Source organism: Meleagris gallopavo, chromosome 21, assembly GCF_905368555.1.
Source record: "Meleagris gallopavo chromosome 21, MGAL_WU_HG_1.1, whole genome shotgun sequence".
Taxonomy (NCBI): Eukaryota; Metazoa; Chordata; class Aves; order Galliformes; family Phasianidae; genus Meleagris; species Meleagris gallopavo.
Window position 1 is genome coordinate 6,366,331 of NC_139424.1, and position 16,850 is coordinate 6,383,180.

Here is a 16,850-nt window from a genome sequence, read left to right on the forward strand (position 1 = left end):
TCTTCTATTTGCTTAACTGACTTGTGCATCCTGTCTACGTCACTGCATCAGACAATATCTCTTTGTAATACCACGTTCCGAGACTTTATGGCTCTGTACTTTAAGGTTTTCCTTTTGAGGAAGGTCCTAAAAACAGAAACTTGAACATACTTCTTTTCTTTAATCAGTTTGTTAATACTTTCAAGGTTAGAATGTCTGTTACTGTTTATTCAGTACCTGTGATACCATATTCATTATTCAAGTCTTCTAGAGTATCAGCTGCTCAGAACTTTTCCCTTGTAATCACGTGATGCTTTGTTACTAAGTTTAAAATAATGATATTAAATAACACTAAAAAGGAAAAGCATCAATTTTCTAACCTCCTCTTGTTCTTGCTTGGTAATGGAGAATGGAATTTACAAAGTGAAAAATCTTTTGTTCAGCTCTGAGAAACTGTTGCAGTACCACTGTTGGAGACAGTTTTCAATTTGAGACTCCATATCGCTGAAAGTACAGTCAGAATAAGTGTTTCCAACATTTTTCATGATTCTACCCTGCATAAATGGAGTGTAATGCAGATACATTAGTTTAATGTGTAATAACATAGTCATGTAACTAGAAAATAATATATTTTATAATCAAGGATCATATTTTTTCCTACATTATTGAAACTTCAGCCGGAAATAGGATTACACTTGTCTTTTCACAAGGTGTAGCATAATGAATGTTTTCATTTTCAAATAATTAGTTTCCTGGTAGTGGGGGGGTTGCAGTTTGTGTATCACAGCATCTGCATGTTATATTATTACACTGGGAAGAACTTCAGCAGATTGTGTTCCCTTTGCAGGAGGTAGCAGGGGAGGAAATGCAAAATAGTACAAGCCTTTGTGAAACGTGAATCCGCACTCGTCATGACTAAACCTATTCAAACATTCAGGTGTTTTTTTTCCAAGACTGCTCTAGTATTGTTGTTGTTGATTTGTTTTCTTTATGAACTCACCCAATTTGCCTCATCTTTTTCTTTTCAAGGAACAGTTTCAACTGCAAAGCGCACAGGGATTCCAGCACCCCGAGAAATATCATCCTCTGTATCAAGGGAGAGAGCTGTACTGCGTGGCCAAGCCAATACGAGGAAAACTCAGCCCAGCCCCACCTCTTCTGGTACACCGACTCCTACCAAACATGTGCGTCCCACTAGCAAGTCCAAGCAAGAGAGTGAAACTGGTGACAAGGCTGTTTTGGAATCTCAGGTTAAAGAACTCCTGGCAGAAGCAAAGACAAAAGATTCTGAAATAACCAAACTCCGTTGTGAACTGAAGAAATGCAAAGAGAAAGGGTCACTTAACCCTGAAGGGATGGGTGCTTCAGACCAAAATGTAGAAACCTTGTCACCTGTTGATATAGATCCACTAATACGGACCCTTCAGGAAAAAAACAGGACTTTTCAAAAAGAGCTTGCTAGCCTGGGAGAAGAAAATCGTGTTTTGAAAGAGAAATTGCTTTATCTAGAGAACTCTCCTCTGTCAGACACAACAACAAGCAGTGGCGGTGACAGCAGCCTCCCTACCCCAACTACGCAAGAATCCAGTTTTGGAAGCCCATCAAAAAATGTACTGAGAGGTGAATCAGTTGAGCACAGGCAGCGAGTGAACGGGGGCACGCTGCGCAATTCTGCCTCTTCCAGCAGTGATGTAACTAAAGCTTCCTTGTCACCTGATGCATCTGATTTTGAACATATAGCAGATATACCTTCCAGGCCAGCATCCTCCAACAGCAACCACTTCAAAGGTTCCAAATGCTCCACTACAGGAAGTTCTCCAAACAATATTAGTGACCTTTCTGTTGCATCTCTTACGGAGAAAATACAAAAAATGGAGGAGAGTCACCATAGCACAGCAGAAGAATTACAAGCCACTCTACAGGAGCTGTCTGATCAGCAACAAATGGTGCAGGAACTGACAGCGGAAAATGAGAAGCTGGTGGAAGAGAAAGCTCTCCTGGAGACTTCTTTTCGCCAACACAGAGACAGAGCAGAACAGCTGGGTCAAGAAAATGAAAAGCTAATGACTCTCCTCCAAGAGCGATCCAAGAGTGAAGAAAGCAGAGCTCAGGAGGGGAAAGTCCTTGAACTGGAACAGAAGTGTGCAGAAGTTCTTGAAAAAGCACAATTTGAAAGAGAGAAATTGCTCAACATTCAGCAACAATTAACCAGCAGCCTCCGGAGCTTGGAAAGGGAGCATCAAGATGCCCAGCAGGTGATTAAAGGCCTGAGAGATGAAAATGAAAAGCTGCTTAAACTTCTAGAAATGGAACAGCAGAGCAACAGCACGGTGACAAAAACTCTGGAGGACTGCAAAATTGCATTGGAAGGTCTAAAAATTGAGAATGGATCTCTAAAAACCCAGCTGGAGAATGAGAAACAAAAGGCTGCAGAAATCAACGCCATGGGATGCACTACTGACAACTCTGAGGTGCAAGAGCTGCTGAAAGTCGCCCATGCAGAAAAGGATCAGCTGGAAGCATCTTGCACTGAGCTTAAACAAGATCTGCTGAAGGCAAACAGTGAACTGAAGCATGTTCAGGGTCTGCTATCTAAGGTAAAGCAGTAGCAGCTGTACAATGTAACAGTTGTTTATCTGTCCACAAATAAGTAATTGTTGGTCTATAAATTACTATTGATCAGCTGATTTCAGTACTCATTATTTCAATTGCATTCATTACTGTTGAATGGAAACTGGGATGATTACAATATTTTCTATTTCTTTTGCTATGTGTATGTTTTTCCAGGAATAACTGTTAGGAAAACTGTGCTTGTAAGTTCAGAATTTATTTCGTTTAGTATCTTCTGCAGAATATGCTATTTTTGGTGAACAGAACTATACTTACCAAAATCGAAGCAAAAGAACAGGTTAATAAAAATGTACTTTGACATTATGTCAACAAATACTAGTGAAAGTTACTTTGTAGTCTGGGTAGAGAGGAGGACATAAGTAGTTATCAGCAAATATTAAATTTTTGATAAATGATAAAGGGCAAGCTAATAAGTAGTGAATTATAGATGTGACTGAGTACAAAAACACAGGAGCACGAGTTAATAGTCAGAGAAGTTGATATTTACAGTGGCAATGTACACTCAAACTCCAGATGAGAATGTTTTGGTAAAACTTAAGGTATTTTTACAAAACTGAAAAGTACTCTGTTTGGAGATAGGTAAAGTAATGGCAAAAAAATAAATACATTTTGGAACAGATTTCTCTTTGTCATTTGGTGGCTTGTAGCTTTGCTCCAAGGAAGCTTAAGTCAATTGTTGGTTCTATTTTCTGTCTGATCCTGGGTGTTCCAAAGAGAGTTGCAATGCAGGGTGTCACAGAACAAGCATTAATATAGTGCCAGCCAGTGATTAATGTCCCATCACTGCAGAACGAGTGATAAGCAATGTGTGCAGCCTTTCCTGTATGGGGAAGGGGTCATGGGAAGAACTGTAGAGTTGGCTAGCTGCAGAGGAAGAGAGCATTGCCAAAAAGCACCTCAATGGTTTGTGTGTTTTAGAAAATCCAGGTGTCCTTTCAGCTTAAATAGGTGACCACAGCAAACAGAGTTGCAGAGGAAGTTCCCTAGTGCTTTTGAGTGCTTGCTAGTGCTGGAGTGTGTGAAGAATAAATGAAAAACTGCTGAGTTCTCAGACTCTGCTCTGAACTTTTATTGCTTGGTTTTGAAACCACAGATTTCCTCCTTTTTTACTTTTCCCTTGAATTAAGCTGTTTTGAATCAATGGCTATTTGTCACACCCAAGCAAGACCACAGGCTTCTGTAAGGCTGCCCTTCAGTCAGCCTGTGCCAGTGCTGCTTGCTGAGTTGGCAGCCTACATCTTGCTTTTGCATAGGTTGTTCATACTCAGAGGTCTCCCCCAACCCTGGAAGCATTGATCTGTGGGCCTGAGCTAACAAAATGAAGCACAGCATATTCCCCCTTCAGTAATTCCAGCTGTCCTATATCCAGAAAATACACTTATCTGTAGCTAGCTTTCCCACATGTGTTTCACAATCCATCACAAATGCGTGTGGTAAAAGCAGCAGAATTGTTAATATGGACAAACTGATTACTCTCATCCCTAAGGCAGCTCTATCATTCTCATAATATAATACATGATTAGATTTGGAGCTTTCCAGAAATACCATTCTTCTGTTCATTACCTGCAGAGAGTGGTTTGGAATAACAGTCACCCAACAGAAAACTTCATTTCCTTCCTAGTATCTTCTTTTATTATCTTTATGTCTGGGAAAGAACAGTGACATTCATAGCTCGTGTATGTTTCTTGAAACTATCTTGTTAGTGTGGAAACTCAGTTTTCACAAAGCAGGTTCAATTCTTAAGTTCATGACATAGTAAAATGTCTAACAAGTTATATCCCTTAAGAAATAAGGACAGTCAAGCAGTTTTTTTTTCTTTCCTTATTTCTAGGCTGAGAATGAGTGTGGTCAGCTGAAGGAGGTGTGTGAGCGGCAGGCTGAGCAACTGAGCAGAACCAGCCAGAAGCTGCAGGAAAAAACATCAGAGAATGAAGCAGATATAAAGAACCTAAAGGAGACAATTTTCGAGTTGGAGGACCAGGTGGAACAACATCGTGCTATCAAACTTCACAACAACCAGATCATCAGTGACTTAGAAAGTAGGTGGAGATGAAAAAAGGGTTTAAGTGAACTTATTCTGGAGGCTCAGATGTGGCCAGAACCAGTAGGAGGAGGAGGCAGCGTGACCTGATGTGTGACAAGAGCCTCACTTCAGAATTATTTGTATTTTGTCCAATCCTTTCAGTTCGTGTGCGAGTCACTGTTTTAACAGTTCGTGCTATGGAAATAATATTACAGACATTTTCCAAACTTGCTGTTTAGCGACAGATGTATCACCCATTCCAGAACCTGCAGTTACTGGCCTTTTGAGGAGCCTCCGGGTAAAATTGCTAGTAGGAACTGGGAAATCGAGTTTGCTGCTGTTGTGTGGAAGAGGAGCTGCCACCTGGTGGAATGAGTTGCTCATTTCACTTACCAGTATTAAACTGCTTCCTGACTGTGCACACTGACAAGTGACCCTGCACTTGCAGTTCTGTTAATTTAAAAGCCTGCTTTCGTATCACAAAATAATGAACTGCTTCGGAGATATTTGAATAACAAATCTGTTATTGATTCTATTCCTGATCTACTGGCAGAATATCATAATTTCCATTTAATCTCTGTTAACGACGTTACCAGAGGCAAAATCAAATAGGCTTTTCTTTTTTTAAACTGTTTCTAGGTAAAACTATGAAGCTGGAAGAGCAAAAACAAGATATAGAGAGGCAGCTGAAGGCTCTGACTAAGCAAATGAAGGTAAGGCTCAGATGCCATGAAAAGCTAGGCTGAGCATTTATTGTAATACTGGATTTCATTTAGGCATTGCAATTTTTAGAGCAATTATAGGAAGTTCTACCTCCTTTCATTCTCTGTTCCTTGTTTACAGCTGATTCTTTGCCAGTGAAGTAAACTATAATCTTTGCTAATTACTTCTAATTTTTCTACCAGTGAACTTCTGCTACTTTGCAGCATGTTCCTGCTTCCTGAACCATCAGTAGCAGTGAGCTCTTTTCAGCAACAATCCTTGTAGTAGTATCACAATTCTGAATGATCAATAGCTATAGTAAGAACCTTGATTCTACTTCCTGAATTGGAATGGGGAGCTTAGGGTCAGTTGTCAGCTTCTTCTATGGCAATCTAGTCAAAACTATAAAGACACTCGTATTTAGTTTGACCTCAGCATCTTGAAATTGTGCTGAAATCCTGTTCTCTTTTAATCACTGAAAGGGAGGCCAATAATTAAGTGCTCAAGTGGCATTTTTACGGCAGTTTGTGGTTGTAATTATTCTTTCTAGGAGGATACAGAAGAATGGAAGCGTTTTCAAGCTGATCTACAGACTGCGGTGGTTGTAGCCAATGATATTAAGTGTGAAGCCCAGCAGGAGCTCCGTGTGGTAAAGAGAAAGCTTCAGGAGGAAGAGGAGAAGAGTGCCAGGCTGCAGAAGGAGCTGGATGAAGTGAAGGGCAACAACAGGTTGGTTACTTACAAAGGCCGAGATCTGATCTCCATGACTGCTAACATGCATGCAAACGGTGCTTTGTCAATAACTATTCATTGACTTGGATGTGTATGTTGTCTGTTTTTAACTCTTCTGATAAATTTTGTTGTCTTTTATTCTAAGATGTTCTGTTCTTTTCTCTTTTTGATAATCTAGTTCTGTCACCTAGGCCATGAAGGTTGTAATAAGCAAATATGAAGTAATAACAATTGCCAATATCCTTTCATAACTTTATTCTCACTACTGTATTCCATTGTTTTATTGCCTTCATAACTCTGCAATCTGCATTAAACCATCTGTAAAAAGTCTGTCTGGCTACATATGGGACATCCAGAAGAGAACTTCTTTCAAACTGAAGTGAGGGTTAGCTGAACTCTTTGTTCTGCAAGTCTGATACATGCTGTTTGAATGAATAATGCAAGTACTAGGATTCCTCACCTCACATCTCCAGTCCTTAAGTCAAAACCTGTTGTGTGATTAAATGATCTGGACTGTGGCCTGGCTTAACGTCCTAGAAGTGATTTTTGTCGTGCAGCAGACCCTCTTGAAAATCAATGTCTGTAGTCTGTGGTTGGGCAGGGAGCAGTAAATATGAGCTATTTAGAGACCTACTCCAGCATGGTGAGGTTCCATGAAAGCATGGTAAGATCAAGTGACTTTACAATTGAAATTGGAATCATCACAGCTGCCTTACAATGTGGCTTTTGTTCCATGCAGGATGTTTTATGTATGACATTTTATTCCAAAAGTCATACTACAATTGAAGTACTAAATAATAAAGGATGGAAAACAAAATGTATATTAAGAGGGGCAACTAAAATTTATGAAGGAGGCAATGCTGTACTTCTTTTTTATTACATTGGCACAAGCAGAACTAGAGCTACAGGAACGAAAATTTGTACTGGGGAAATGATGAAAAACAACACACAGTGATGCTGCTTACCATAAACATGCCAAATGAGCTCTGCTCCTCTAGATTTTTCCAGTTAATCTCTCTGCTGCCAGGTTCAAGACTATTGTTAGGATAGCCACAGAAACAAGAAAACACTCTCCTTTCTTTCAGGTAGAATAACAGTTCAGATTAACATTGCTTGCATTTCTTCTCTGTTTTCCACTCAGGAGCTTCCACAGCAGCTGTACAGTGGATAGGTGTACAAAGAGGGGATGACTTATGCGTAGTATATGGTTCAGAATTGATGGATAGAACAGAAATCCATTTTTTCAGGAGAAGAAAATGTGTTTAACTTCCAATTTTGTTATTGATGTGTCCAGTAAAGAAAGGCTATTATGTGCAGTGCATTAAGAGTGATTACCAGACAGTATTAAATTATAAGCTCTGTTTTTATTCTTAATTTGTTCTTAATCAAATTTTTCATGTGGAATAGGGCAATGTTCATCTGTACATAAAATATCAATATTCAGACATTACTCCATATGAGGATGTATTTAGTATTCAAACTGAATAGAAGATGACCTGCTAATTTGCAAACTGGGCTATTTATCTTACATGTATAAGGAACTTGCCTGCATTGTTGGTTCTTTGGCATAAGAAGCCTGAGCTGAAAACACTGATTTTGAAATTAGACCATGGAAATCTATACATTTGTAGCTTCAGAAGAAGGCATTCAGACTTGTATTTGAGTTTTGGCATTTGTCTTGCTTTTTCTCATACGTACAGAAGGATGTGTCTGTCTTTTGCATCGCCTTGGTTGTCTGTATAGCTTGCTTTGGGTATTACTTTGGTCTTGGAGCCAGACATGCTGTCTGCAGTGGATAATGTATTTTCTCTTTCACAGACAGGTGCTGAGATTTTGCATCTGTTAATTTAGGTTTAACAAACTTGACTGTGGATATCAGTGTCCATGCAGAGAGTACTCAGGCAAAGTTTCAGTACTGAGTGGTATGGAGAAATTAATGAAGTCTATATAAGCCATTACTCAACCCGCTGATCAGCAAAAAAGCAGTGAAATTATAAAACTGACCTATAAAACAAAGCCCTGACATTGCCAAAGCTACTGCCAAGAGCAAGTTCTACACTTCCCTACACGGTTGTTTTTGGATTGCTGAGGTTGCTGTGTTACCTAGCACCTCAACTTCTTTTATGTGGAAAGATCTGGGATGTTCTCCTCATTTCAGTTAGTGAGCGTTCACAAATGCTACTGCTCAGGATCAGCAGTAGATTCTGGTGCCCGTGGTGATTTTTTTCAATGCGTGCTCAGCACTGGTGAAAATAGCTTGTAGCACAACACCTTAACACATTATGTAAAGTGTCCCTCCTATTCGTTAATTCTGAGCAGCTGTGCACTCAGCTGAATGTCTGAGTCCCCAGTGAAAGTTTCCTGTCTGATTTTTGAGCTCCGATTGGAAAATGTACCTTCCAAATAGTTGTTGCTTCTCAAAGGTTTATTGGCAAAACCTCATCCATCTCTTGAGGGTCAGTAGACTCCACTCATAAATTGATCTTGAAGCCAGTTTTCTCCTACAACATCCTGTCATTTTAATGTTTGCCTGTGGCTGCCTGAATTCCTGCCTCCAACACTGATTTCACCATTACATTCTTCTAATCAGACAAAAAGTCACTTTTGGTTCAGGAACAGCCAAAGAACTTGCAGAAAAAATCCTGATGAGGTCATCAGAGTTCATCTGAACGAAGGTAAGAGCCTCCCAAAGGCGACTTTAACACAGATTAAATGTCTAATTCTATGACTAAGAATGTTGGGGGGAGGTTGGTCCACCATCAAACAAGTGGAACAAAGAAGAGAGAAGTTCACTTATCCCAAATTAGTACTGATTAAAACCTACAAATTGATTATCACATTTCAAACACACCTATGATACTTTACATTAATGCTATTTCTCTGAAGTTATATGCAGAAGTTTACAATCTACTGCTGTGTAACTTTTCTCAGGCATGGTGGAAATTGAGATAACATAGTCTCCATCCTTGGATGTTTTCAAGACCAGACTGGATAAGGCCCTGGGTAACCTGGTCTGACCTCATAGCTGATTCTGCTTTGAACAGGCAGTTGGAGAAGGTATCTTCCTGAGGTCCTTTCCAGCCTTAATTATCCTGTCAGTCTGTAGCAAGTCTCATCTTTTCAAAAAACTCACATTAGAAATAAACCCACATTTTGTAGCTGTTTTAGGATCAAGTGTTTAACTGGAGATAAAGTACCATATTGGGTTTGTAACACAACAAACACATTAGCTGCTGAGTGCATCCAAATTTTGAGTAGCCCTTTATGGCTTCATGCCATATGCATTTTGGAGCCTTTCTAGCAATACAATGTTTAGCAACAGAGAAATTTTATAGGTGTGCCTTGACTCTTTCCCTCCCTTTTTTTCGTAAAATTATGTTGGAACTATAATATTAAGTACCTTAAATCAAGAGCATGGTGGGAAAATAGTTGGGCTGGGAGCAGTGTTCAGAAGACAGAAATTATAGCTGGAATTAAATGAGCCACTTCCTATAATAATAATAATAATAAAGTCTAACCAAGTCCTCAAAAAAAAGCCTGAAATGAAGCTTGTGATGTATCCCACTAATTTGCTTCTGTTCTTCCTCCTAAAGTCTCAAATGCTGCAGCATGGCAGTGTTACATGCTTTTTCTCATGGAAATAAGCTTGTACTCTATGTGTATTAAACCCTTATGTCAGTCTTTATGTGCTGATGTGCTGCTCATTTGTGCCTGTGTTTTGCAGCTGTTCTGTCTTTTAGAGGTTTGATAGTTCATTCTGCTCTCATTTTAAGAAAGCATAGTAGGATTTTAGAGCAGGGTTCTTGATGTACTGTTTTCTCTAATCAACTGATTAGTTGATTAGCTCTTTAGAGTTTTTGGTACCCAACAGAGATTTGCTTTGGGCCCTTCAGTGGAAGGACCCTGACTAAACTTGGACTGAGGTAGTGCATTTCTAATTATGTGAGCAGGTTCACATACCCATTTCAGATGAATAGCCCTAACTGAATATAGGCAAAGAAAGCCAAGTATGCAACCAACCTTATCCTTTGAAACTTGTTTCTTGGCTCTAAGTACTTCATTCTTTCCTATCTGAGCAATAGAGATTTATGTTATTGATGGTTGCTCGTTGTGTTCCAAAGCAGAGTTAGTGGAGTGTTAAGGCACTTCTGTAAGACTGGTCTTGCACCTGTATATCATTCTTTCCCCTTTATTTGGTGATGATGGGATGATTAACTGTATAATAGAGAGCTGTACCTTGGAGTGGGCGCTATACTGCTGCTTTTAACTTCTCCCATTCTTGTCTGTATCTCCATAGGTGCCTGATCTCTACCAGCTAACACAGCCCTAGATGGATGCATAGCCAGGCCTGTCAGACACTTCAGGACATGCCTTCAACTTGCAGCTGAAAAAGGGAAGTTTCAATTGGAGAAAAGCATCCCCAATTTCTTATTGCCTGCAAAAGTCGAGTGTATCACCAAGTGTGAATGCTGCTCAGGTCCACCTTCTCCCCATGGGCAAGAGCTGATTTCTTTGTTTCAAAATGCTTCTTTCTTCAGAAGACTCCATGAGGCAGGAAAAAGTTCTGAATTAATTTAAAACCAACTAGAAGTAATCACAGAGATTTGGGAGACTGAAATAACTGATGGCCCCTTTGGAGTGATGGGGCTATTTGCATTTGAACAGAAGTTCAAATGCTCTATTTTAAGCTTAAACAAAAATAAAACTGTGTGTATGTCTAATTTGTAAAATTTAATGTGCATACACATTTGTTCTCCATATAATATTCTATTCATAAATCTGTGTGTCTAAATACACATGCATACAGATATGTGTGTAAAAATGCACACAAACTCTAGGGATTCCCACCTTTGCAACTGGGGTGAGTTGCTTGTGGAAATTAATTACTGAAATCCAACAGGAAAATTAAATAGATATATTATGCTATTTAATTGATATCAACTGTTTTGTTGGTTTCAGCCTTTTAATATTGTGTTGACAATGCACTCACCACTTGGTGGCATGTCTGACTCAGTGTGTGCTAGGAAGCAGGGTGATGCTCAAGGAGCACGATGTCCTGATCCGACTTTCACAGGCTGTGTCCCACAGAGGAGAGATTTTTCCTTGCTATGAGAACTGCAGGTGAAGAGATCCAGAAGGAAAAGCAACGAATATGTCAAGCTCTAATCATTATCCTCTCAGAAGGAGTTTTTCTCATGCCCTTAACTCAGGTGAAGTGTATAATCAGGGAGAACTTGTTTTGCTACTGGAGACACCTGAAGAGAGCTTTACTTGGATGCTGATGAAAAACTGAAAAGTCACAGCCTCTACCAGGATATCATCAGGATTTGTTTGTTATCATCAGGATTGGAATTACATATTTTGGCTATGGGATTCCATCCTTTTCTCCTGGATGTGAAGACCTAGCAGGGGCCTGATCTCAGAGGAGGCTGAGCTAGAGAATTCTGCAGGATTCTGGCACAGCCTTCACCTATGTGCCATTCTACTGGAGTGTATGCATATATGCACACTTGTGTTGCCTTTCTTTACTGTGCTGGCAGCTGTTAAATGTTGGTTTTTATGTTTAAGAAATTATATATATTGAAGTGCCAAATAAATGTTTGTGTTTGGAATTGTCTGCTGCCTACTCTTGGCTTCTCTTCTGTTTTGTGCATCAGCAGCTGTGTGTCGTCTTTGTGTCACTTGGAGTTCAGGAGGATTCACAACAATGTAATGTAATGAAGACTACATTACAGAGTAATTATTTCTGAAAACATGGTTCTGCTGTCCTGGGCCACTTGTAATGAAGAGATCATCAGAGCAGTTCAGAAACCTTCAAAAGCTTTGATGGCTGCTCTTGCAAAAAATCTGTATATTAAGCACAGAAAGACTTGTACCTTGCTGGCTATTGTCCACATATTCCAAACCAGGAAACAAGCAGAGTAACTCATCTTTAGAGAAAAGCTCATGATGTCTATTTCTCTCATTGGTGAATGAAACTAAGCAGTGATTTTGTGAAAAGGACTCTGCATGTTTCAATTTCTTTGTGGTTTAAGTGCTCTGCTTCATGCTGTAGCTGCTTCACTTAAGCCAGCTGCACTTGCAGCTTTTATCTGTGCAAACCATTTATTCTTGTTTCAAAGTAAGCATATAGCAGATGCTGGCATCTTGCTTAACTCCATCCTCTTAGTAGCAGGACTTAGTCTTCTTGGCTAGACTCGTCTGTGAAGCGTGAGCTTTCCTCAGAGTTAAATCCTGCTCAGTGATTCTAGTCTGGCTGAGACTTGTCATTAATACTGGCAGCCATCACTCCTTTCCAGTCTTTTGAGCTACCATTTAGTATGGTTCCTCTCTGACTAAATAAAATCTGGGTCCAGCTTCTGCTTTCCTGCTGAAATGATGGCTGTCCACAAACCTCGTACTTTATTGTTCCCACCTCGTGAACCAGACAGAGCTCTTACATACTGGCCTTTTTAATTCTTGAAAACAAAATGGATTGCACTGGTTGACTTAGTCTCCTGAGGCAGAAATCTATTCTCTTTGTGTTTTCTTACAACGAAGTGCAGATACTGTCACCTGATGATTTGTTATTTATATCTTAAAAAGCCATGAAAGAAAAAGTGAAGGATTGAGGTTAAAATTAGCCACTAAAACAGTGGCTCCCTCAGAGCTCAGTGGATCTTATCCAGTTTGCCTTTCCTCCTTATTGGATTAAATGGAGAATGGAACTGAAATGGCTTTTTCTCTAGCCATCTGCCTCTGTGGTCCCTTCTGGCACACAAGGAGCTTGAATGAATTAGCAAAGAAATGCCTGCTTAAAGACAGCACCTCCTTAAGCTCTGCCAAAAATAGAAGCATTAGTCACTCTTATTCTCTTATTCATTGACACCCTTTAGCCCTTCGCATTTTGTAGGCTGTGGTGCCAAAAGGGAAATAAGAAGACTGCAAGTTCTATTTTTAACTAACAGAAGTTGTTCAGTCTCATGGGTACTTGCCTGTTGGAGTCTTCCAGGCGCCCTGTGAAATCTTTTCTGTTTTTCTGTTCATGTAGCCCTTGGTGCCTACCTTACTGCAGAGTAAGGGAATGGTGATGCCTCAGCTTCTGTAGATCAACGTGCATTTCTTAAGCTGCTAGGAGATAGGAAAAACCACACAATAAAGACTCTCTTTTTTATGACACTAGGCTTTGTTGTCTAATTACAGCTTTCCTAAACTAAAGCTAGGTAATTACACTCGAAGTCTGCCTGAGCACTACTAGGTAAGTACAATGTCAGTGCTAAGCTATTTCATTCAGATCCATAAAATGCATGACTAGAATCATCAGTTATACTTACAATTATGTTTGCAGTTTTTATGTAATGTGGACTTTTCTGTATTAATTTCTTTCAAGTTCACCACTTTATCCTGACTTTAAAATTTCCTATCAGTGGAATAACTGAATGATCCTTACTGTTAAAATAGGGGCCTTCTATTTTGAGTACATCTACCTTCGTTACAACCACTGAATTTTGGTATTCCTGTGTCTGTTAGGATGAAGCACTTTTAAGTTTTATTCCCTATATATTTGCTTAGAGGTGGCAATTGAGGGCTTACTGGTTTAGCAGATGTTTTTGTTGATAAGTTTAAGAGTTGAATTTCAGTGTTTTTCATTACGAAGCATGTTTTCTGGTTTAACTTTTGTCGTTCTTATCTGAACTCTGTCCAGCTAATTATTTTTTTCCAGTTATGAGATTTTAACTGATAATAATGATGCCAGCAGAAGTTGCATTAATTAAAAGCATAGAACATAACATAACATCTTTCTGTTTAGATATTTTCCTTGTTATATACCGAGTACCACATTAGCCCATTGGCCCCAGTGCTGTATTGAATGCCAGTCTTCAGGTGATGATCTGTGGTGACCTGAATTTCGTAAAACTCTTTTTTTCCATGATAACCTGCTGTCCTGTGAGAAGATGAGAAATGGGGATGATACAGTTGACAACAGAAAGAATTGTTAATACACAATGATTTCATGTTTGTTAGGCTCCAAACAATGACAGATGCTGTCCAACACTCCAAAAATCTCCACTCCACTCTTCAAACACTCCAAAAAATGAGTGTGAGCATTATAACAGTGGGTTTATATTTGGGTATTACAATATAAATGTATATCGTTAGATTTGCCTTACATATGAAGACCTGCAGTTTCTGCCCGTGTTTCCTGTTGCCGCTGACTGCTCTGGTTTCTGCTTTGCAGGCTGACAGCTGAAGAGGTAGAATCTATAGAGGCAGATACAGCCAACCGTTGGCAAGGAGTCTGCATTAGCAGGACATCTCCCACACCATCAGAATCTGCAGCCACTGTGAAGTCACTGATAAAATCATTTGATTTAGGATGTTCAGGTACGCTGTATACTGTAGTGGCTTGTTTTTTTTGTTTTTTTTTTTTCTTTTTGAGTGATAAACTTGTATTTCTTGTCATTTTATTGCTGCTTAGTGGAAATTTTCTGTCAATGCTTGGTTCAGAAGTACTATCTGTGAAATGTCACTATGTCATTGGTTCCCTGTTCTGCTGAGAGGAAGATGGCTGGTTTTGAAACACAATTGTTTCCATGCTTTTTCTTTAAAGGTAGCACTGGACAAAACATCACAGTTCAAAAGGTCCCTAGGAGCCCTCTAAGTGGAATTCCAGTGAGGACAGCCCCTGCAGCTGCTGTTTCCCCCATGCAGGTACGAGGAACTCTTTCAATCACTGGAGAGTTTGAATGGATAGATGCCATGTTTGAATGACACAGCTTCAGTGTGCCAACATATGCATGTTGACAAGGAAAAAGGGAAACTCATCTGTTTATTTGCTGTGAAACATCAAATGCTTTAGTACTAACAAAAAGGATCAAAGTTTGCTTTTGACTCCAGTTTAGAGGTCTCAGTGGACGGATGTGAACTCCTTAGAATACAATTCTGAACTTTAATCACAGTTATCTAGAAATAAAGTTTTGGTTATTGGTAGTGAGAATGAGAAACATCAGCATCAACATGATGGCTAGTATTTTTTAATTTTCTTTTATACATTTTTTTGTTTCACAGAGACATTCTGTTTATAATAACACAAAGCCAGCCAGCAAAGGTGTCAAGCACACAGATCTTTCAGACCTTCCACTTGCAGGTAAATTGCAGTAAATGTACGAATATTGCTTTTTTTGCCAGCATTGTCATTAACTGTTAGCCCTTCTGGACCACTTTTCCTCTTCACATATGCTCAAAGAAAACATGAAAATATGTCTTTAGAGTCTGTTTTAAGGAGCTTATTGATTTTGTCATTTTTCCATTCCCATCTTGATTGTAGCCTTAGAAAAAGAAAAAAAAATAAATAACTGATGCACTAGGGTTTGCCAACACAAACTTGCCCTCTTTATTCCAAAGTATCCATGGCACCTCTCTAATCCATGCTGTGGAACTGGAGAGGGTTGAATTTTGTTCAGTATATGTGTGTTTGGAACAAGTCCAAAGCACTGTCTTTTGGGGGCTGATTATTTCTGAATTGAGCTTCATTTGAAATACATCAAACATTTCAGATATAGATGGGACTGTTTTAGGAACAGTCATGTTTGGGCTTGAAAGAGTTCGTTTTGAGAGTTCTCAAGAGATGCATTTGTTTTCATTTCACACTTTTGTTCTCTTGTTATTTAACGTTCTTTTCTACTAGTGTTTGTTTCCCCTTTTCTCTGGAGCCCTTTATTTTGCTTATCTAGTCTTGAATCTAGTTATTGCACTGGAATCAAAGTTGGTACCAATAGATGACAGAATCTGTAAGGACAGATGAAAAATTATATTCATGTAGTCAAACTAAAACTATAGGGAGAGAAAAAAGGATCAGTCAACTTCTTCAGTGGTAGACTGAATTTTCTGCAACAGGTTTGCTAACAGGGAGAAATTGGAACCCACTTTCATTTTTAAACTCTTTAGATACTATGGTAAAATGCCCTTTCCTCCATTCAAAAATGAAAAGATACCGGATCTGAACAGCAAAACAGCTTACTGGGATGGCAACATAAACAACATCTTGTCTATGCTACCAGCTTCTGTGTGAGTAAATGATAATCGAGCAGAGGTTATTAGTGGAACAGATAGTTTACTTACATTTATCAGTTGAAAATCTCTTGCATGAAAATATGCTCTGATCCTACACAGGACATGAGACTCTTAAAATCTCTATCGATTTATTCCATGGTGAAGCAATCTGTCAACTGTGATGTATTTCGAGTCCTTAATAATACATATCCCAGTTCAGGATGTGGATAATTGCTGTTATTACCTGTAAACAATTGTTCTATGGAAATCTGTTGAAATCAACAGATATTTTATTAACTATTGTGTGTTAAAATTTATGGTCACTTACTTAATGACTTCCTATGTCTATCATTTCTCTTTGTACCTGGATTTGATTTAGCCCCAGTAATTCATTGCAAATGCTTTCTCACTATGAAGTTGTAATAGCTCTGGTTCCAATCTAAATAACCCTAGAAGGCAGTTGATCCAAGTCCTATGCAAACAAGACTGAATTAAAAAATATCCCCAAGGAAATTCAGAGTTGAAGTAGTCTCCATGATAATAATCTTCTGGCTGATTCTATCTGACTAATATTACAGCAGTGTCCTGTGATGTCCTTAATCTGACCCAAATGTTATGTGGTTGAAGAGGAGAGTAGATTACTGTGCAGAGAGAGATGATCTACGAGTATGATCTTTTCAGTTAGAATCAGAAGTTGACTGATTCTGTCCTGGAGTTTCTAGCAGCACGAAGCAAGTCAGAGGAAGTGTAT

At 39.1% G+C, this 16,850-nt stretch overlaps 1 protein-coding gene across 6 annotated transcripts in view; it reads left to right on the forward strand.

Moving 5' to 3' along the window:
- SPECC1 (sperm antigen with calponin homology and coiled-coil domains 1) overlaps window positions 1-16,850 on the forward strand; it is an 81,929-nt gene that overhangs the window by 43,708 nt on the left and 21,371 nt on the right. For all 6 annotated transcript variants that reach the window (XM_085241047.1, XM_085241046.1, XM_085241048.1 and 3 more), the window contains 7 exons: window positions 1,009-2,576; window positions 4,442-4,649; window positions 5,273-5,346; window positions 5,886-6,064; window positions 14,286-14,431; window positions 14,658-14,758; window positions 15,116-15,194. In XM_085241047.1, the coding sequence (XP_085097173.1) occupies window positions 1,009-2,576; window positions 4,442-4,649; window positions 5,273-5,346; window positions 5,886-6,064; window positions 14,286-14,431; window positions 14,658-14,758; window positions 15,116-15,194 (2,355 nt within the window). The remainder of the gene's footprint in view (window positions 1-1,008; window positions 2,577-4,441; window positions 4,650-5,272; window positions 5,347-5,885; window positions 6,065-14,285; window positions 14,432-14,657; window positions 14,759-15,115; window positions 15,195-16,850) is intronic.